At 40.7% G+C, this 21316-nt stretch overlaps 1 protein-coding gene and 1 non-coding gene across 8 annotated transcripts in view; one reads left to right on the plus strand and one right to left on the minus strand.

Annotated features, from left to right (window-relative positions):
• AP2B1 (adaptor related protein complex 2 subunit beta 1) overlaps nt 1-21316 on the plus strand; it is a 121982-nt gene that overhangs the window by 33699 nt on the left and 66967 nt on the right. For all 7 annotated transcript variants that reach the window (XM_041000559.1, XM_041000564.1, XM_041000562.1 and 4 more), the window contains exons 6-13: nt 468-658; nt 3199-3420; nt 5434-5554; nt 5683-5778; nt 7614-7729; nt 9606-9771; nt 12579-12677; nt 15820-16079. In XM_041000559.1, the coding sequence (XP_040856493.1) occupies nt 468-658; nt 3199-3420; nt 5434-5554; nt 5683-5778; nt 7614-7729; nt 9606-9771; nt 12579-12677; nt 15820-16079 (1271 nt within the window). The remainder of the gene's footprint in view (nt 1-467; nt 659-3198; nt 3421-5433; nt 5555-5682; nt 5779-7613; nt 7730-9605; nt 9772-12578; nt 12678-15819; nt 16080-21316) is intronic.
• Nucleotides 19898-20031, minus strand: LOC121170563. Its single transcript, XR_005885990.1, has one exon. It is a non-coding gene; the product is annotated as a small nucleolar RNA SNORA70 (small nucleolar RNA).

Raw genomic sequence — 21316 nt, forward strand, 5'->3', positions numbered from 1 at the left:
GTCCAAGGGCTTAGGCCATCCTTCACTATTTTGTGCCTGGAATCACAAGTGGCGCAAGCCAGGACTCAAACTGTGGTCTTTAGAGGATGCAGGCACTACAGGTAGCAACTTTACCCACTATGGCATAGCATGGACCTACGAATTTAATCATATTTATAGTTTTTGTGTTGACTTGATATTGCTATCAAGTATTATTAAAATGATAATGCATATTTTAACACCAAATTGGCATGACTTTGTAAATATATTACTTGTTATAATTCTTAGTTGCCTGACTGCTAGGATACCGTATATGTCATCATTGAAGTTTTAAAACATGTTTTGAAAACAGTTTTGTTTCTGTTGGACTCAGTAAAATGTTCAGGAATGACTGAGTTGAGATCTGTGAAGTGACCTGCAGAAGGTTGATTCGGTGTTTGTAGTTGTACTGTCGTAGTAAATCCAGTTTTTATACATGTCTTTCCCAGGTGGTGGCTAATGCTGTAGCAGCTTTATCTGAAATCAGTGAGTCTCACCCAAACAGCAACTTACTGGATCTGAACCCTCAGAACATTAATAAACTCCTGACAGCCCTGAATGAGTGCACCGAATGGGGCCAGATCTTCATCTTGGACTGCCTGTCTAATTACAACCCCAAAGATGACCGGGAGGCTCAGAGGTCAGTCTGTTTCCTGTGCGGTGTCTTGTAGTCTTGCCTAATTCAATAATTTCTACTATTCTGCTGTTAAAGTCAGAGTCTGTTAGGTTGAAGAAGGTCAGTGTCTTGTAGGGTAGAAATTGCTATCTCCAGGGTATTTTCTCATTGGATTTAGGAACATTTTAGATGCTAGAGTATATCAGGCCAGAACAACGGTTCCTAAGAAGGATACTTTTAATTTACTATTTGAACAATGTAATTACCTCAGCTGATATATCCCTCATCATTGTCTCATGTCTCCCAGTGTCTGGGTGTGTGACAAACAAAGGCTATTCAATAGTTCTGTATATACAGAGCTTTCATTCTGTTAGATGCATAGTAAGTGACTTCATTCTGGTTGCTGAGTGGAATGCCACCTATAATTCAGTACTAAAAAAAGGTATGAAAAAATCAGAAAAATATTTGTTACCTTTCCCTGTGTGTAGAAATGATATCAATCTGAATTGGAGAAGATTTGGCAGACACATCTACCTTGTTCTGTTCTGCCCTCTACTACCTCAGCCATGCGAACTTTCACTATCAGAAATTGACACTAAATATCATCTACAGCTATACACACTTCAGTTGTAAAATTGGGATTCACCACCAGTTTTTTATTGGGCAAAGTAGTTTGTAAAAATGTTGGATCTTCATTAAAGTTGACATATTTTAATTATGGTAGATAAGAACCTTCCTTCCTGGCTGAAGCTGATTTCCAGGCTCCTGGAATGTAAGTGCTCTTCACTTGTCTGGGAAACGATTCCCTCTGGACTTAGCTAAAGCTCACCCTGAGAGTTTCTTTCCATTTATTCAAAGTGTAAATATACTCTGGAAAGAACTTTGTATAATTTTATTTTGGGTTGGTCATTGACATCACATTCATTCACTCAGCAAATGTTAATTAAGCCCATGCTGTGTGCCAGGCACTGTGTAGGCCCTGAGGGTACAGCAATGAGCAGATAAAAATCATGACCCTCCGGGAGCACGTACTGTGATGGAGGGTGAGGGTAGAAGTATGTGTATTATGTATATCTGATGCAGTATATGAAATGTCAGGTGGTGATCAATGCTAAGAAGAAAGATGAAATAGCAAAGCAATTGAAGCAATGCTAAGCATTTGAGAATGAGGTATTCCTTTTTTGAAAACTTGTATTTTCTTTTTTTTTTTTTTCTGAAATAGTTTCATTTATTTGAAAGGCAGAGTGATGGATCTTTTATCTGTTGATTCAATCCCCAAATGCCCACAGTAGCTACAGATAGGGCAGGCCAATGTTAGGAGCCTAGAAGTCCATCTGGGTTTCCTGTGTGGGTGGCTGGGACCCAAGTGCTTTACCGTTCATCTGCTGCCTCCCAGGATGCGCAGTAGTAGGAGGCCATGCTGGAAATGGAGTAGTCAGGACTCTAACTTGGCTCTGTGAATTGGGCTGCAGGAGTCTCACATGCCTGCTATTAATCTTCATTTTTTATTTGAATGACTGAAAGATCTTCCATCTCTTAGGTCACCCCCCAAATGCCCACATCCAGCCAAGGTTGGGAAAGGCTAAAGCCAGGAGCCTGGAACTCAGTCCAGGTGTCCCGTATGGGTGGCAGGGATCCAATTGAGCTGTTATATGTTCCCAGAGTGCACGTTAGCGGCAAGCTGGATCAAAAGTAGAGGAGCTAGGACTCTGACAAATGTATGGGCATCTCAAGTGGCATGTTAACTACTGTACCAAATGCCTGCCCCAGGGATTTTATTTTTACAGATGAATAATCGGGGAAGGCCTTGCTGAGAAGGTGATGTTTACATAAATATCTGAAGGAAACCAGAAATCAACTGAGTAGATACAGGAAAGGAAACACAGTTATGTTGCCAAAATGCTGTCAAAATGAGCTTAAGTTGTGAAGAACACTTGTAATAATTAACTATTCCAAGATGTTGTGAGGCATCTAAGCATAGGTGGCAGGGGTTAGGAGATTCAGAATAAGTGTGAGATCTTGCATTGGTGTTTAAAAACCAGCCCATTTCTGAGATTGCTATATTATCATGAAAGCAGGAGGTTGGGCAGTTTTCTTTGCCAGTCCACTTTCTTCTGTATCCTACTGTGAAGCCTTCTGTCACTAGTGGGTTGATAATCTCTCACTATGAAATAACTCTCAGAATGCCTACTTTGACTTCCTATAGGTTGAGTAGAAGTGGGCTATAAGGCAGGGAGCCCCAACATATAATGGGGAGACAAAGAGGACTGTAAAACAAGAAGGTAAATGGTGTGAGCTCAAGTGTTTTGGATAGTGCTGGTTTCTTTACAGCTTGAATATTCCTATTGCTGGTTCTCTGAGGTTCTTGCTCTGTCTGGATTTGTTGGGAATGAGGCATCTGCACTGTTAGATCCTAATTTTACCTAAGCATGGAACATTGACTTTTCTCACTAATTCTTTAATTTCTTGATACTTGGGTGATGGAACTCTGACACATTACCTTATGAGTGAATTGAGCAAAGAAATGATAATTAAAGGCACTAATTTTCCTTTTCTGCCTTCAGCATTTGTGAGCGGGTAACTCCTCGGCTGTCCCATGCCAACTCAGCTGTGGTGCTTTCAGCGGTAAAAGTCCTTATGAAATTTCTAGAGTTATTACCCAAGGACTCTGACTACTACAATATGCTGCTGAAGAAATTAGCTCCTCCACTTGTCACTTTACTGTCTGGAGAGCCAGAAGTGCAGTATGTCGCCTTGAGAAACATCAACCTCATTGTCCAGAAAAGGTTGGAAAATAGTAAAGTGCTGATGAGAATGTTTCTAACTTTGAACTAAACTTGGTACTAGTATCATGTGACTCAACCAGTGTTGAATCTCTTTTTAGTGCATGAAGATGCATGTGTCAGATAAACTTTCCTAGGATCTGTAGGTTAGCTGTTGATGTCATTGTGTTCCTACAGTAAATGGTTGCTTCATGTCTCACTCTTAGGCCCAGTTTGTTTTCTGAAGGAGCCAATATACCCCCTTATACGTCTCCTATTGCCTTCATTATACAGTTCAGGCTGCAGTTTATTTACTGGTTTATTTATTTTTAGTTTTAAAATTATTTACAGAGAGAAAGCTATCCTATTTGCTGGTTTACTCCCCAAGTGGCTACCACAGCCAGAATTGGACCAGTCTGAAGTCCTGCCAGGAACTTCTGGGTCTCCAATGTGGGTGCAGGGGCCAAGGACCTAGGCCATCTTGGTCTGCTTTCCTAGACACTTGACAATTTGTTTGTTTGTTTGTTTAATTGGAGAGGCAAATTTACAGAGTGAAGGAGAGACAGAGAGTAAGATCTTCCATCTACTGGTGTGCTCTGCAAGTGGCTCCAACAGCCAGAGCTAAGCTGATCTGAAGCCAGGAGTCAGGAACTTCCTCCGGGTCTCCCATGTGGGTGCAGGGTCCCAAGGCTTTGCTTTTTTTTTAATTTATTTTTTATTGATTACATTGCATTATGTGACACAGTTTTCTAGGCTCTGGGATTCCCCTCTTCCCTCCCCAAAACCCGCCCCCCCCCCCATGGTGGATTCTTGTTGCATTACTACAGTTCAGATTCACTTGAGATTCTTTCCTTGCAAGCATCTACAAAGCATAGAGTCCAGCATCATATTATCCAGATAAGTTCAACAGTTTCTTGGGGAGATTGTCTCTGGTCTGAAGGTAGAGTCGACAGAGTATCATCCCAATCAATTAAAAACTCTGACATTACATCAGTAACAATTTATAACGTAATGGAATAAGTTGACATGGTATTGTGTAACCAGCATTTTAAAAGAGAAAGAGAGAAAAAAAGAGTGCAAGTTCTGAACCACATCCTATGACTTCTACATTGACATATACAATTATATATTATTTATATACAACTGGGTTCTATACACCTTAAAATGGCTATAGATTACTATTCAGCTGTCTCATGTCTATTTTAATTTTAGTATTTAGCAGTTCATAGCATTGAAGCATGATTTTGCAGAACCTGGCTGTTTTTCAGGTAGTCTAATTCTATAACAAGACATATGTCAACAGTTTAGGTGAACAGTTTTAGGAGGGGTATGCAGAGAAATCTTCAATACCCCAGTGAGGAGTAACTAATCTTTGTGTCCCACCCAGTGAGTTATAAGTGCATCCTCACTGCCCGTTTCCTGTTTCTAAGCTTTCCTTGTTATTCTCTATTCTAGAGGTTTTTTTGTGTTTGTTTATTTGTTTATTCGTTAGTTTGTTTTGGGGGTTTCTGGAGCGATCCTGATGGTCATTACGAGAGAGGGTGGGGACCCAAAGTCGGAACCAGGCAAGAACCAGAGAAAGCTCCTCCCCCTAGTTCCGAAGGAAGTTTACTGCTTTGTTTCTGCGGACCACTCAGTGCTTCTGGTTGTCGATCCGATGTGCAGGGTCCCAAGGCTTTGGCCCATCCTCTACTGCTTACCCAGGCCACAAGCAAGGAGCTGAATCTGCAGTAGAGCAGTTGGGGTGTAAACTGGCATTCACATGGAATGCTGATGCTTCTGCAGCAACTTTACCTGCTATGCCACAGTATTGGCCGCATGCTCAAGTTTTAGAACTTGCCTGTGACACAGTCAGACAACGTATTTTCTGATGTCTAATAAGGGAAAAACTGATTTTAAGTAAAACTGATGAGAATTGAAGGATATAGTATTTTCTTCTGGAGTAGGGAGAGGACAGGGCAGCACCAATTAGATAATATAACTCAGAAGAATCTCACCATAAGCCTTCACCTTCCTTTCTGTTTCTGTATACCACAGGCCTGAAATCTTGAAGCAAGAAATCAAAGTCTTTTTTGTGAAATACAATGATCCCATCTATGTTAAACTAGAGAAGCTGGACATCATGATTCGTTTGGCATCCCAAGCCAATATTGCTCAGGTCAGACTTTTAAGTGCGCTTGGTTTTACCATGACTTAGATCTTAAGGTGTAATCTCCAGAAGAAGTGAGGCCACAAGGTTGTTGTCTGAGAATCCATAATGATTTTCTGTTTCCTGGATTTTGCCAGGTTCTGGCAGAACTGAAAGAGTATGCCACCGAGGTGGATGTTGACTTTGTCCGAAAAGCTGTGCGGGCCATCGGGCGGTGTGCCATCAAGGTGGAAGTGAGTGTTAAATAGCGGCTGGGAGCACTTCGTGGCTCTCTGGGTGCTTTCCTGATGCCTTTCTCTAATAAAGTTTCTCAATAATTTTTAGAAAGTTAAGATCTTAAAGAATTTTTAATGAAAAAAATGTTGTGCTTGATCGACTCTTCCCCACCTCTTTCCTTTCCCTTGGAGATATAATTTTCATTCTATTTTTGTGTTATTCTTTAGATTACTTCCATATTTCTTAAGTGATATTATTTATTATTTTACAAATTACAGGCTTTTTCTATTAACTTTGTTGTACAAAAAGGTTAGTTCATATACTATGCCATTCACATTTCTCTCTTGTGTCCCAGGGTAGTTTTATCATGAGATTTGCTGCTGTGTCAGCTATATTGGTATATATTACCTTTGTATAGTCCATATTGTCTTGCAAAGCTTACACATACTATGACTTTGTGGAAACATAGTACCAAGACTATATGAAGTGACTGTATTTTCATGTAGAGTCGTTTGAATGTTTTGGAGCTGCTATAATTGCTTCCTTCCCTTGGATTGTGAGTGTTGTTCTGGCTCTTGAAGTGTAACATTAAAACCTATAAGTCTTTTGCTTTAAATCCTTTTCTACTCTCTGTTTATTGCTGCAGTCTGAATGATTACCTTAGTGGGCTCTGCCCCTTGCCACACACCCCCACACCCCTCATTTCATACGGCCTCACCTGATTGCTACTTTTTGTTACTGGCACTTTTTTCATAACATTCCTTTTGAGGGGAAGTGGGTTGTACTGGCTTCTTTATTCTCTGAAGACACCAATTTGTAGTTTTTTGTTTTATTTCTGCAGTTTGAATTTGACTTTATGATTAGTGCATTCTGTATAAAATCTGTTTGTCAGGCAGAGTTTGAGGAAGAAAGGCATTCCACCCACTGGTTCACTCCCCAAATGGCCTCATCTTCATGGAATGGAGCAGGCTGAAACCTGGAGCCTAGAGCTTCTTCCAGGGTGCAGCAGCCCAAAGCCTTGGAACATACTCTGCTGCTTCCCGAGGCCATCAACAGCAGGCTGAATTGGAAGTGGAGCAGCCGGAACTAGATTAGGCTCCCATATGGGATGCTGGCGCTGCGCTGCAGGAGACATAGACTACTGTCCACAGCGCTGACACCAGTGCGTTTGATTTGTTACTGTATTCTCTCTTATTCTCAGTAATAAAAGATTAATAATTTATATGCCATTGTATGGGTTAGTTGTAAACCATGAAAATTTATAATTTAAAGCTGGAAAAAAATTTAATTTACATAGCTCAGAAGACGGTAAATTGTCTAGAAGTTCTTAGAGGTTTTTATGTTTAATTTTTTCGTTTGCAAGAAGAGAGAGGAAGAGATTTTTAAGGTCATGGATAGCTGTGGAAAACAAAATGAAAGCTCTGGGCCTTCTCCTTAGAAGATATTCCTATATGCTTGTACATGATTTGGCAATTTCATTTTGAGAGGTGTGAAGACATCCTCTGCTGTCTACTCACCCATGAACTCTGGTTAAAGATATCCTGCTTTGGCTTAATTTTGAATTCTTACTCTTTCTTCTTCATCTTGGCTTATTCTTTGTTGTCATTGTTGTTTGAATATCCCAGAAACTTTTTCCCCCAAGAGATTGAATTGATTCATCTCTTGTAATTTTGTAATGACCAAAATTTGAGGTATATTTAAAACTTACGTAGATTTATGCAAAATAACCCAGCATCAAATTAAGGTCCTCTGTTTTCTTTAACTAATGCATGTGTGTGTTTCAGAGGTTCTTTATGTTGAAGTAGTGCTACTGGATAGATTATCTGACTTATTTTTTATGTTCCTCTTCCAGCAATCAGCAGAGCGTTGTGTAAGCACATTGCTTGATTTAATCCAGACCAAGGTAAATTATGTGGTGCAAGAAGCGATTGTTGTCATCAGGGACATCTTCCGCAAATACCCCAACAAGTACGTCCAAATACCAACCCCTTTTCCTCAAACAGGAAGAGGTTAAGTGAAGTTTGCTTTGAAATTGACTAGTTAGGAAGTATCCTTTTGAGCCCAGCACAATAGCCTAGTGACTAAATCCTTGGCTTGCACACGCCAGGATTCCTACATTGGCACTGGTTTGTGTCCCAGCTGTTCCACTTCCCATCCAGCTTCTTGCTTGTGGCCTGGGGAAAGCATCGAGGATGGCCCAAAGCCTTGGTACTTGCACCTGCATGGGAGAACTTCAAGATGCTCCTGGCTTCTGATTGGTTCAGTTCCAGTCATTGTAGCCATTTGGGGAGTGAATCAGCGGGTGGCAAGATTTTTCTGTTTCTTCTCTATGTAGATCTGCCTTTCCAATAAAAATAAATAAGTCTTTTAAAAATATATATATCTTTTTTAGTGTAACTTGTCATAATAGGATATTATATCATAAATCAGGAATATAGTTGTTAGGACAAGAACTAAGACTTGAATTTTTGCTTAATTTTATTACTTCAGAAGAAATGACAGCCTGCCTGAATAGACATGGTTTATTGGCACATATTAAGGTTAACATAGCTAGATTATTTTTTTAACATATACTTTTATTGCATTTTTATTGTAAATTTAGTTGTAAAACCGAGAGAGATCCCAATACCAAGTTCCTAGAACATCTGAGGTTGGAGCAGGGCTGGATCTCAATCCGGGTCTCCCAAATGTGTGGCAGGGACTCAGGCACTGGAGCCATCACTTGCTGCTTCTCAGGTAGATGTGTATTGGCAAGTAGCTAGAATTCAGAACAGAACTGACAATTGGAACTCGCTCATGCCAACTACATCATATCCCTAGAACCTGCCTAACTTGCACTGTACCTCCTCTTTGATAGTGAAGTCCTTTTAATAGAATACCTAGGGGAGGCTGTTACAGCACAGCAGGGTAGTTGCAACTTGGGAAACCTGCATCTGGTGTTAACGTGCCTGAGGTCCAGTCTTGTCTCCCCTAATACTTCCAGCATTCTGCCAGTTTGTACCCTAATAGCTCATATATTTCCCTGTCATCCATAGGAGAGACTGGGTAATATTCCTGGCTCCTGGCTTTGACTTGGCCTAGTCTTGCTTGTTGTCGGCATTTAGAGAATGAATCAGCAGATGCTAGGTCTTTCTCTCTCTCTAGTTCTGCCTTTCAAATCAATAAAAATTAATTAATTAAAAATAGACCAAATCCAGGACCTGGGAATGTAAAACAGGTCTCCCGTGTGGATTTCATGAACTGAACTACTGAAGCCGTCACCTGTTGCCTTGCAGGGTGTGTTAGCAGGAAGCTGGTAGAACTGAATGAAGCTGGGACTCAAACTCAGGTACTCTGCTATGTCATAGTGTCTCAAGTGGCTGAGTCAGATGCCAACTTCTAAATTTGTTTGTGAAAGCAACCGTGAGTCTGCAGCAGTGTAATAAAAGCAGGCCTTAAAGTATCTTTAATGTTATTTTGCCTTATAATTATAGAGATAGCAAACTTTAAAAAAAATAATAAAACACAAAGAAACAATTATAGAGATAGATTTCCTGAAACTGATGATTAATCTTTACAGGTAATTTTTAAAGACTTTTTATTGGAAAGGCAGATTTACAGAGAGAAGGAGAGACAGAAAAGGATCATCCATTCACTAATTCACTCCCTAAATATCTGTAATGGCCAGAATTGAGCTGATCAGAAGCCAGGAAGCAGGAGCTTAATATTCTGACCTAATATTTATATATTCTTTTTGTAGCAAAGCTTTCCCAGTTTGGTTCTTTGGTTTAGGGTCCCCTGTCGGTGGTGTGCTTTTAACCATGTTAACTGTAGTCTGTTAACTTTTGCCCTCCTGCCGGGTCAGGTATGAAAGCATCATTGCCACCCTGTGTGAGAACTTGGACTCCCTGGATGAGCCAGATGCTCGAGCAGCCATGATTTGGATCGTAGGCGAGTATGCTGAAAGGATTGACAATGCAGATGAGTTGCTGGAGAGCTTCCTCGAGGGTTTTCACGATGAGAGCACTCAGGTAAGTTTCCAGCTGCCCCATGCCTTACCTCTTTGGTAAGAGCTCTGAGAAAGTAAAGATTCCTTTTCTTTTTTCTTTTCTTTCCTTATATTTATTTATTTATTTAATATTTATTTATTTTTGTTGGAAAGGCAAATTTACCAGAGAGAAAAAGAGGCAGAAATAGAAAGATCTTTCGTCTATTAGTTCACTCCACAAATGGCTTCAGTGGCCAGAGTTGAGCCAATACGAAGCTAGGAGCTTCTTCTCAGTCTCCCACACAGGTACAGATTCCCAAGGCTTTGGGCCATCTTACACTGCCTTCCCAGGCCATAAACAGAGGCTTGGATGGGAAGCTGAGCAGCCAGGACAAGAACTGGTGTCTTATAGGATCCTGGTGCTAGAAAGGGGAGGATTAGCCAGTTGTCATTGTATCAGCCCTGAAACTAAAGCTTTCTTGTCTGTTTATATTAATTTGTACACCCATGTTGAGTGTCCTTTGTCCCACATCCTTGAAATGATTCAGATTTTGAGTTTTTCAAATTTTGAAATAGTTCTTTGTATATGAGTAGATATTTGTCTTGAAGCTGAATCCCAAAGCTAAGCATGATTCTTATTTATATCTCACACATACCTTATGCGCATAGCTTATTTTATACAGTTTTTTAGTGTATATGCATTCTGACTGCAATCCATTATGTAAGATAGGTGTGGAATTTTCCATTGTCAGATCTTTAAAGGTTTTGGAATTAGAGCATTTCAGATTAGGTATGTTTGTCTGTAGCATGTTAATTTTTGTCCAAAAAGGATGATCCTTTTGAGTTGTATACTGATTTCTTTTTTATAAGGTTTATTTTTATTTCAGAGGCAGAATTAGAGAGAGAGAAATATCCTCCATCTGCTGATTTCACTCCCCAAATGTTTGTCATGGCCAGAGCTGAGCTGATCCAAAGCCAGTAGCCAAGAGCTTCCTTCTGGTCTCCCATGTGTGTACAGGGGCTCAGACTTGGTCTATTCACTGCTTCTTTCCCAAGTCATAAGTAGGTAGCTGGATCAGAGGTGGAGCAGCTAGGACTCCAATTAGCATCCATGTGGGACGCCAGCATCCCTGCCCTCCCACACACGCACGGTTAGAGGCTTAGTGTACTATGCCACAGCACTAGCCCCTGTATATTGATTTCTGATGTAACATTTACATCACTGGTTGTGAAACTTAACCCCCCCTACATGCTGGTTGGAGAGGCTAGTGCAGAGACCTCTGTCATCTACTCATGTGTGGACTCAAGACTGAGATGAGCCCAAGTGTCTACAATGAAAAGGTCTTGGTCAAGCATCACACTTTTAGAATCACTGGTTTATGGGCCTGACGCAGTAACCTAGCAGCCAAAGCTCTTGCCTTGAATGTGCTGGGATCCCATATGGGCACCAGTTCTAATCCCAGCAACCCTACTTTCCATCCAGTTCCCTGCTTGTGGCCTAGGAAAGCAGTTGAGAATGGTCCAAAGCCTTGGGCCCCTCACCTGTGTGGTAGACCCAGAAGAGGCTCCTGGCTCTTGGCTTTGGATCAGCGCAGCTCTGGCCATTTCGGCTGTTTGGGGAGTGAATTGATGGACAGAAGATCTTCCTCTCTCTGTATTTCTATAAATCCTTAAGAAAACAAAAACAAAAACAAACTCTACTCTGTATATCTGACTTTCCAATAAAAATAAAGCAAATCTTTAGGAAAAAAAAGAGTCACTGATTTACAACCTAAGTTACCACTTTTCTTATTTTCTGTCACCTAGAGATGATGTCACGTGTCTGTTAGTAGTGACTGGCTCAGAGCAGCAGGGATTTTTGCCTGGAACTGCAATGAGGTTTGACGAGATTCTCAGTGAGTGGTTAGACTTCTTCCCGCCTTCCATCGCTCACTCCTGCCACAGCAGCAGCCACGAGCCCGGGAGAGCAGACACATTAGTTAGCTGCTGGGCATTTATACTCACAGCAAATAGAAGCTCGTGTATATGATCCACTGTAGTAATTTTAAGAGACCTAAAACAAGAAGTACATATATAAACTAGTAATTTTGTGATTCAGTAGCTGTGATCTGGCATAATTGTGCTGTCTTAGCTGTTGCTCTAGTATGACAGATGATTCTGTAATTGCCTCAAAATTGTAGCTTTCATAAAGTAGCAAGTAAGAGTTAGCCAGGAGTCAGTTTTATGGCCATCAGTTTGTTAGCATGATTTTTGTTTGTTTGTTTTTGTTTTCTTAAGGATTTATTTATTTGTTTTAAAGGCAAAGTCAGAGGGGGTCTTCTGTTCATTGGTTCACTTCCTGAATGTCTGCCAACAGCTGGAGATGGGCAAAGCCAAAGCCAGGTGTCACATGTGGTTGACAGGGACTGAAGTGCTTAGTCATTATGTTTGTCCTCCCAGGCCTGCTAAATAGGGAGCTAGATCAGAAGTGAAATAGTCAGGATTTGAATTGGCTCTCAGAAAATTCTGGTATGAGGGCATCCCAACTGACTGGTTAATCTGCAGTGCCAACCCCCCAGTTAACGTGCTTCTTAGGAAATGCAAGTAATTATCTGGCTCAAAAGTAGACAAGCAGTTTTTGCTGCCCACAGTATGATTTGCAGAGGGGAGGCTAGTGAGTTTGCAGTTGAACGCCCTTGCATTTGAGATGAATATCGTTGACTACTGTTGTTGAATGGGCTGTTTCAACTTTTTGCTTCTTAACCAAAATTAGAAAGACTTCTTGGTGATTTATAGTAGGGAAAATTCTGCTTTGGAGATGATGTCAAGGACTAAAAGCATATTTTAATTTATCAAATTTTCTCTCTTTAGGTACAGCTCACTCTGCTTACTGCGATAGTGAAACTGTTTCTTAAGAAACCATCAGAAACACAAGAGCTGGTCCAGCAGGTTTTGAGTTTGGCAACACAGGTAAGAAATCTGGAAAAAGCATGAGTAAATACAGAATGTTTAAATTCTTGGGTTCATATGAGGAAGTTTATTTGAGAGATGGAGATAAACTTCCCATTCTGGTTTTTTTTTTCCAAATATCTGGGACCTAGAAGCTCAGTTCTGATCTCTCACATGGGTCGTGAAAACTCAACTACTTAAACAGTCAGTTGCAGCTTCCAAGGGTGCACATTAGCAGGAAACTGGATTTGGAATCTGTGCTGCAGTTCTACCTTAGGCACCCAGACATGGTATGCAGGCATCCCCAACCAGTATCTTAATTGCCACACTAAATATCCACCCCCACTTGGGGAAGTTATAATGGAAAGAAATGTAGGTTTTTGTTTGTTTGTTTGTTTGTTTAAGGTATAAGGCATATCAGACAGGAGCTGGATTGGAAGCAGAGCAACCAGGACTCAAAACAGTGCTCATCATATGGGATGCTGACATTGTAGTCAGCAGTTCAATCACAATGCCTGCCCCAAGATGTTTCCTTTAGTTCCTGTTAAAATTCTGAAAATGCTATCCCTTGGGGCAGGCATTGGCACTGCACTGAAGACACCATTTGATGTTGAGAATCTCTGCCTTTTATTTTGTGTGTATCTTGAAAGGGAGAGTTAAAGAGAGAAGACAGATTTTTCATCTGCTAGTTCACTCCCCTAATGGACACAATGGCTGGAGTTGGACTGGTTCCAAAGCCTGTATCCAGGAGGTTCTTCTGAGTCTTCCACATGGGTGCAAGGACCCAAGTGCTTTGTCCATCTTCCACTGCTTTCCCAGACCATAGGCAGGGAGCTGGATTGGAATGAAGCAGTGAGAAACTGACATCCATGTATAAAGTCCACGCCACAGGCAATGGCTTATTCAGTCCTGTGTATCTGCCTTTGAAGTAAAGAAACAAATATTTTTAAAATTGCCACAGATTTGTAGTTGGTTGTATGGCTTTCAAATGGATTGGCTGGTGGTTCAACCTGATTGCTATCTTGGCTCCTGAGTCCAACTTCCTACTGATGTATATCTTGGGAGGCAGTCTTGATGGCTCAAGTATTCAGGTTTCTTCCACTTACCTGGATTCCTCTTGAGGTCCTGACTCTGAGCTTTGGCCATGGGGGCATTTGGGGAAGCTCTGCATCCCAAACGAAATAAATAAGTGAAACTATTTGAATGGCTCCAGCTTTTATAATAATTCATGAAAACTGAACTTAGATTCTTTACAGTTTTTCAGGGATGTACTTATATGAAAATGACATTGAGTTTGATAGCACATTATCCTGGGTGACTTTGCTTTACCTTTCAAATGGAAGTATCCTGTGGAGATGGTAGATGCCTCAACAAGGTTTCAAATGGTGCTACCTTATGTAGTGGTTGCCTTTTTCTTGGGAGATCATTTTTAAAGCACTCAAGCTGCTCCCTGGAATTATTTGATATTTTTGGCCTTTCTTGGAACTACATGTTATTTTTAGTTAGAAGAAAAGAGGTTCAGATAGATTCTGATTTTAGGAATGTGACGCCTGGCCTTAAAGAGCAGGTCACTATTTTAGATCTACAAGAAAGCAAAATTCTTGTAGTGTAACTAGTGTAATGATTGTTGGTTCATCATGACTTAATAATATTCTTAATTAAATTCTGGAACATGCTGACTTTACCATACTCACAGAGTTAAGATGTGTATCTGCACATGAAATCTAGTTCAGATACTCATGTATCATTTATATTTTTTTCATCCCTTTATATGCTATCAAAATTCAAAACCTTATCACAGGACTGTGCCTAGTTCTGAATTTTCATATTTGCTATTATTGATTTTACATGTTTTTGTAAGAGTTCTTTGAGACTCTTACAAGGAAAGATGCCTGGTACTTAGCAATGTCCATAACTGGCAAGGCAGTTGTTATTTCATATTCTCTGCTGAATTTAGCAGACCCTCTATTAGCAACCCTTGGAGAATTTGTATCTCTTTGAAGATAAACTGAAAACAGTGCAAAATGCTTTTAAACTCTTACGTGATCATACAACATTCCAGCAGCTCATGTCCCGTCTACATTTCTGGTGAGGATTTTGGCTTTGTTTTCTCTCACTCACCTCTAAATACTCAAGCAAGTTTTTTGAACATGTCCTCTATTTCCACAAGTTGTCAACATTGTCTCCATCTCCATTGTTTATTATTTTTTCAATTTATTTTTAACTTATGAATATTCTTCATATTTATAGAAGTTAAAGAGAAACATTTTTATATCCCAAGGCCATCTTAGTTAACTTTTACTAGATTAAACTAACTCATCTCAATTTAAATTCTTTTGGGGTTGGTGTGATGGTTAATTCTCCACCTATGAGTGTCAGTATCCCTGTATGGATGCTCGCTCATGTCCCACCTACTGCACTTCTGATCCAGCTCCTTCTTTATGGCCTGGCAAAGCAACAGAGGATGGTCAACATCTTTGGAACGCTGTACCCATTTGGAGGCCTAGAAGAAGCTCCTGGTTCCTGGCTTTGGATCATCTCAGCTCCAGACATTTGAGGGGTGAAGCAGCAAATGGAAAATCTTTGTCTTTCTGTAAATCTGCCTTTCCAGTAAAAACAAGTCTCTTTAAAAAATTTAGATTCTTTGAAATGTTAGGGATTACAGGATAATAACTATTGAAACCATATTGAATCTAAATGAGATACCTTAGTATGCCAGTTTTCATAAATCACTACAGTATTGCCTTGATAATGAGTTTGGTAGTTTAAATTTCTGCATGGAGGGCCCGGCGCGGTGGCGCAAGTGGTTAAAGGTCCTCACCTTGCCGCCCGGGATCCCATATGGGCGCCGGTTCTAATCCCGGCAGCCCCGCTTCCCTTCCAGCTCCCTGCCTGTGGCCTGGGAAAGCAGCAGAGGACGGCCCAAAGCTTTGGGAACCTGCACCCGCGTGGGAGACCCGGAAGAGGCTCCTGGCTTCGGATCGGCATAGTATCGGCCCGTTGCGCTCACTTGGGGAGTGAATCATCGGACGGAAGATCTTCCTCTCTGTCTCTCCTCTCTGTATATCTGCCTTTCCAATGAAAAAATAATAAAAATAAATCTTTAAATTTCTGCATGGAGAACAGATCCATCCAAATCTTCTTGCTTTTGTCTTTTTGTTAGGATTCTGATAATCCTGACCTTCGAGACCGGGGCTATATTTATTGGCGTCTTCTTTCAACTGACCCTGTTACAGCCAAAGAAGTGGTCTTGTCTGAAAAACCATTGATCTCTGAGGAGACAGACCTTATTGAGCCAACTCTGCTGGATGAGCTAATCTGCCACATTGGTTCTTTGGCCTCTGTGTACCATAAGCCTCCCAATGCTTTTGTGGAAGGAAGTCATGGTATCCATCGTAAACACTTGCCAATTCACCATGGGAGGTAAGCAGGTGAACTGAGTTTAAATGAGAAATGACTGTTTACATAGAGTGGGTCTATTTTCTTATGTAGCCTTTGACAGAACTTGATACGCATTTTGTGGACCTGTTCCTTTACCTCCCCTGGGAGTGCCATGTGGACACTAGTGACCACCTGTTTGTCCTAATCTAAGAGTATGCAAATGTGAATTTAGAAGTTTGTGTGCTGATAAAGTCTGAAAGTTGTTTACATTTCTGGTAAAACAAAGCTAGAAATATTTCCAGAGTGGAAAACTTGAAGATTCTATATGGTTGTAGGTTTTCAATTACTGTTTGTGTGTGTGTGTGTGTGTGTGTGTGTGTGTGTGTTTTTAGTAAGTTAAACTGATGCTATCAGTGAATAGATTTTGTTATGAACATGCTTTCTAAAAATATGTGACCTAAATTTTTAGTTAGGGAGGAGACGTACTCTGATAACTGTTTATAATGGTACCTCAGAATCTTTTCAAAATTTTATTCCTTCAGCAGTCATAATAAACCTTAAGTCTCGATAAAGTTTGGTCCCAGAGTAGTTAGAATAGTTAGGTATCACCAAGAAGTTTCTCCTGTCGTTGTTTAATGTATATTGCTATTTAAATAGTTTCTGAGTGGCCAGAGCATAGTATTTATTGCTTTGTAAAATAGTGTAGGCAAGCATTTTGAGTATTTAAACTGTTAGGTAAGCTGAAAGAAAATTATTCTAAGAAAATCACTGTTAGCCTTTTATGACTTTTGGTTGAGTTGAATCTTTAGTTTTAGGATAGGAGGATAGGGTCTGGAGTCTAACCCAAAAGGAAATGTGTAGCTTTATAAGGATTAGGTCTTGAACTGAGTTGGGGTGTTTTCCTTACAGGCAAGCATTGTTAGCATTCTCCAGCAGATTATTTAACTTTTAAATCTGTGCTCCAAGTTTTGGTAGTTACAGTGTTTTGTTACTTGCCCACATAACCCTGTTTATATGTCATTTGATCTACCCTGCTCCTGATAGTCACATTGGAAGTGGAAAACCAAGCTCAGCCAACAGAAGCAATCCCTTTTGGAATGCAAGGAAAGAACTAGTATTTCAACTAAACAGAAACACAGCCTCCTACATAAACGCTTTATCTGACCAACAGTCTTTTCTGTTTCCGTCACAATACCTTATATGGTTTCTCCTTTTATAACCTTTTTGTTGGTTTCTGTGACTTTTATTTTTAAGTAACATACAGATACAGGAACAAAATATCTTTTAATATAAATAAGGATGATATACTGTTGCAAGTGATGTGTCTATAATAATAGTGAAATTACCTTTATTCTCTAGCTAAATGATACATTAAAGCCTTCTGGGGCTAGCATTGTGGCACAGCAGGTTAAACCACTTGAAACCTTGGCACCACATGTGAGTGTTTGTCTCTTGTAGCGATTAGAAAGTATTTTTTACTTATTATTTACTCTGCTGTCAGCTGTTGTATAAGGGTGAAGTGGTAGTTTATCTTTTAGAAAAACTTCACCTTTTAAAAATATACTTGGCAGTTACTTCAGTGACTTATGGGGTATTTGCCATAAGTTTATAATGGGAAACATTTTCAGATTAATTTTGAAGATAACATATACATTTAGAAAGGATATATTCTTTGAAGATTTATTTATATTTATTGGAAAAGCAAATGTACAGGGAGAAGGAGAGACAGAAAGATCTCCTGTCCACTGTTCACTCCCCAAGCAGCTGCAGCAGCTGGAGCTAAGCCTATCCAAAGCCAGGAGCTTCTTGCAGTTCTCCCATATGGGTGCAGGGTCCCAAGTTTTTTGGCCATCTTCTACTGCTTTCCCAGGCCACAAACAGGGCTGGGAAACAGAGCAGCTGGGACATGAGCCAGCACCCACATGGGATCCCAGTGCTTGGAGGTGCAGAAGTAACTGATTGAGCTATTGCATCAGCCCCAACAATGTATTCTTTAGAATCTACAGGATCACCTACTTTTCATGTGGCTCATTTTATTCTCTTGTGTTACTCTGAGCTTTACATTATGATAAAGAAAATTATATGCATTGATACCTATTCGAGCTTTCATTTAAGAATATTCATAAATCCATGTGTTCTCAAGTACTTCCTGGATGGCACAGATCGTGATAGAATTTCTTGGTGGAGAAATCTTTCAGATATATGTTTCTTGCTAAGTGTATATGAAATTACTTCTCCTTTTGATTTATTTCTTAGTATTTGGACCTTCTCATCTTTCTTGACATTTTTCTCCTAAGTAGATGGTTTTTGTCTCTAATTTTGCAGTTGCATATATACTTGTTTCCTCATTAGTCTTGGTTGTGTCAAGGGCTCAGGCTGAATCCTCTGTTTCTGTGTCTCTCGTTTATTTCCTTAGGACACTTCCTTTCTAACCTTTTCTTTCTTTTAAAGTTTACTAATTTATGGGAAAAGCAGAGTGCTGGGGAATGATGGGAGATGAGATAGGTGGGGGGCTGGAGGGAGAGGGAGAGGAAGAGAAAGAGAGAAGAATTTTCCATTTGTTGGTTGACTACCAAAATGGATGGAAAATGGCTGGGCCAAAACCAGCAGTCTGAAACTCCATCCAAATCTCCCGTGTAAACTCTGGGCCCCTAGTATTTGGCCATCTGCTGCTGTCCCAGGTACGTTAGCAGAGAGCTGTAGCAGAAGTGGAATAACTGGCAGCCATACTGGCACTGGTGTGGGATGCCAGTGTCACAGGAGGCAGCTTAACCTGTGGTGCTATAAAACTGGCTCCTGCTAGCCTTTTTTTCCACTGATACTATAATATTTAATCATTTGGCTTTGTTTTCATTTTGCTCTTTTTATAATAAGAGCCCAGTGCTTGAATGATATTTTAAGGAGATAGAACAGTTAACAGGCAGTTAGGAGGGAACCTGTGGAAATAAGAAACAAGGTGTTCCTTATATTGCTATCTGCAAAAGATATTACTCCAGAAAATGAAAAGATTGATAGGAAATACAGTAAGTCCAATGCCATAGGTAACTATATCATAAATTAGGCTGTAACACCATACTAAAATACCCACAAAGCAGCATCTCTTAAATGCATAGCAATTGGAGCCAACATGGTGGTATAGCAAGTTAAGTCTCTGCCTGTAGCCCCGGCATTCCGTATGGGCCCTGGTTTATGTCCTGGCTGCTCCACTTCTGGTTCTTATTCCTATTATGTTCTGGGAAAGCAATGTAGGATAGCTCAAGTCCTTGGACCCTGCACCGATGTGCTCAGAAGAAGCTCCTGGCTCATATCTTCAGACTGGCCCAGGTCTGACCATTGTGACCCTTTGGGGAGTGAACCAGCTGATGGACTTTCTTTCTCTGTTTTTCTCTAATAATTCTGACTTCCAAGTGAAAAATAAGTAAGTCCTTTTTTTTTCTCCCAACAGCAATCAGGGTTTATTGTTGGTCAGATTAAAGAGCACAGAACAGCACAGGTCTCATGAATGGAGGGCTTGACCCTTGTCCAAGGGACCTCGGTTAGGATGTATTTGACCCCACAGCCATCAGGGATGAACCGCTTCTCAGCCACCATGTCTTCAAATTCATCCACATTGAATTTAGTAAAACCCCACTTCTTTGATTTGTGGATCTTCTGGTGACCGGGGAAGTTGAATTTGGCGCTGTGTAGGGCCTCTGTCACTTGTTCCTTGTTCTGCAGCCTGGTGCAGTTGGACATGATGACTTGGCCAATGTGAGCCCTGGCAATTGTGCCTTGGGGCTTTCCAAAAGCACCCCGCATGCCTGTCTGCAGCCTAGTTGAGGAACAGCACAAGGTCAGAGGCAGGAATGGCCACTTTAAAGGACTATCTCCGAAGTTCCTGAGGGCAACCCATACAAGCAACAGGTTGCATACACTACCAGGGAGGCTGCTGTTTGCAGCCATTGCATACCAGGCACCCATGAAATAAGGGAGCTAGTCAGCTTAATTAGAGTAAATCCTTTAAAAAAATGAATAATCGCTTCTCGGCCTTTTGGCTAAGATCAAGTGTAAAAAAATGAATAGTAACTGATCAGTTAGGTGTTAACCTGCTTCACTTAGGTCAGCATGATTTCTCAACTGTCGTATTTCATATCTCCAAGTGGTGGACATGGTACTGTCTGTTAACCAGATAAGAGATACAGGAAAAACACAAGCAGAACCTGCAATCCCTGTGTCATAATTGTAAGAATTAAGCAGTTGATATGCACTCCCTGTACGAGCTGACCCTCCTTTGAGAATCCCTCTTGGCAAGCAGGAATTTGTGTTTCTCAATAAAATCTACTTTCGGGCCTGGCGCCGTGGCCTAGTGGCTAAGGTCGTCGCCTTGAATGTGCCGGGATCCCATATGGTCACCTCCACTTCTTCTCTATCTCTTCTCCTCTCTGTGTACCTGACTTTGTAATAAAAATAAAATCTGACAAAAAAATCTGCTTTCACTTGCTTTGCCCACTTGCCCCTGTTTTTTGTCCATGCTGTAATTCAGTTTATTACTATGAGATGAAGAACCGAAAGAACCTGCTCAACTCTTGTAGCAATGTGGCCATTTTATGAATGAGAAAACTTTGTCGTAGAGAAGTTGTCACTTGCTCATAATCATACTTGCAGTGATTAGTGGAGCCAGCACTTGATCCTAGGCTTCTGATTGTAGTTCCTCTGCCCAGCACATCTGTCCTTTCTCTTCCCTTGATGATGTCACCTGCTATATTTGAGTATATGAATTGCTTCCCAAGTTTATTTCTTTAGTTTTCCTTGCCAGTTCCTTTAATTGCCTGTTGAACATTCCTGTTTCTCTTATTTGAGACTTTAGAGAGGCATAAGGATCTTATTATTCTTGTCATCCCTCTCCATAGATTCCACAGTGATTGTTTTAAAAAAGATTTACATATATATTTTTTTAAATTTGGAAAGTCAGATATACAGAAAGAAGGAAATACAGAAAGATCTCTGTCTACTGGTTCACTCCCCAAGGGGCTGAAATGGCTGTAGTTGAGCTGAGCCGAAGCCAGGAGCTTCTTCCAGGTCCCCCATGTGGGTGCAGGGTCTCAGGGAGTTGGGCCATCTTCCACTGCTTTTCCAAGCCACAGGCAGGGAGCTAGATGGAAAGTGCAGCAGCTAGGATACAAACCAGTACACATATGGGATCCCGGTGCCTGCAAGGCAAGGACTCTAACCACTAGGCTACTACACCAGGCCCCCCAGTGATTTTTTTTCTTTATTTTAAGATTTGGTTATGTTTATTG

This window comes from Ochotona curzoniae, unplaced genomic scaffold, assembly GCF_017591425.1.
Source record: "Ochotona curzoniae isolate NIBS_2020 unplaced genomic scaffold, NIBS_Ocur_1.0 scaffold_2453, whole genome shotgun sequence".
Classification (NCBI taxonomy): domain Eukaryota; kingdom Metazoa; phylum Chordata; class Mammalia; order Lagomorpha; family Ochotonidae; genus Ochotona; species Ochotona curzoniae.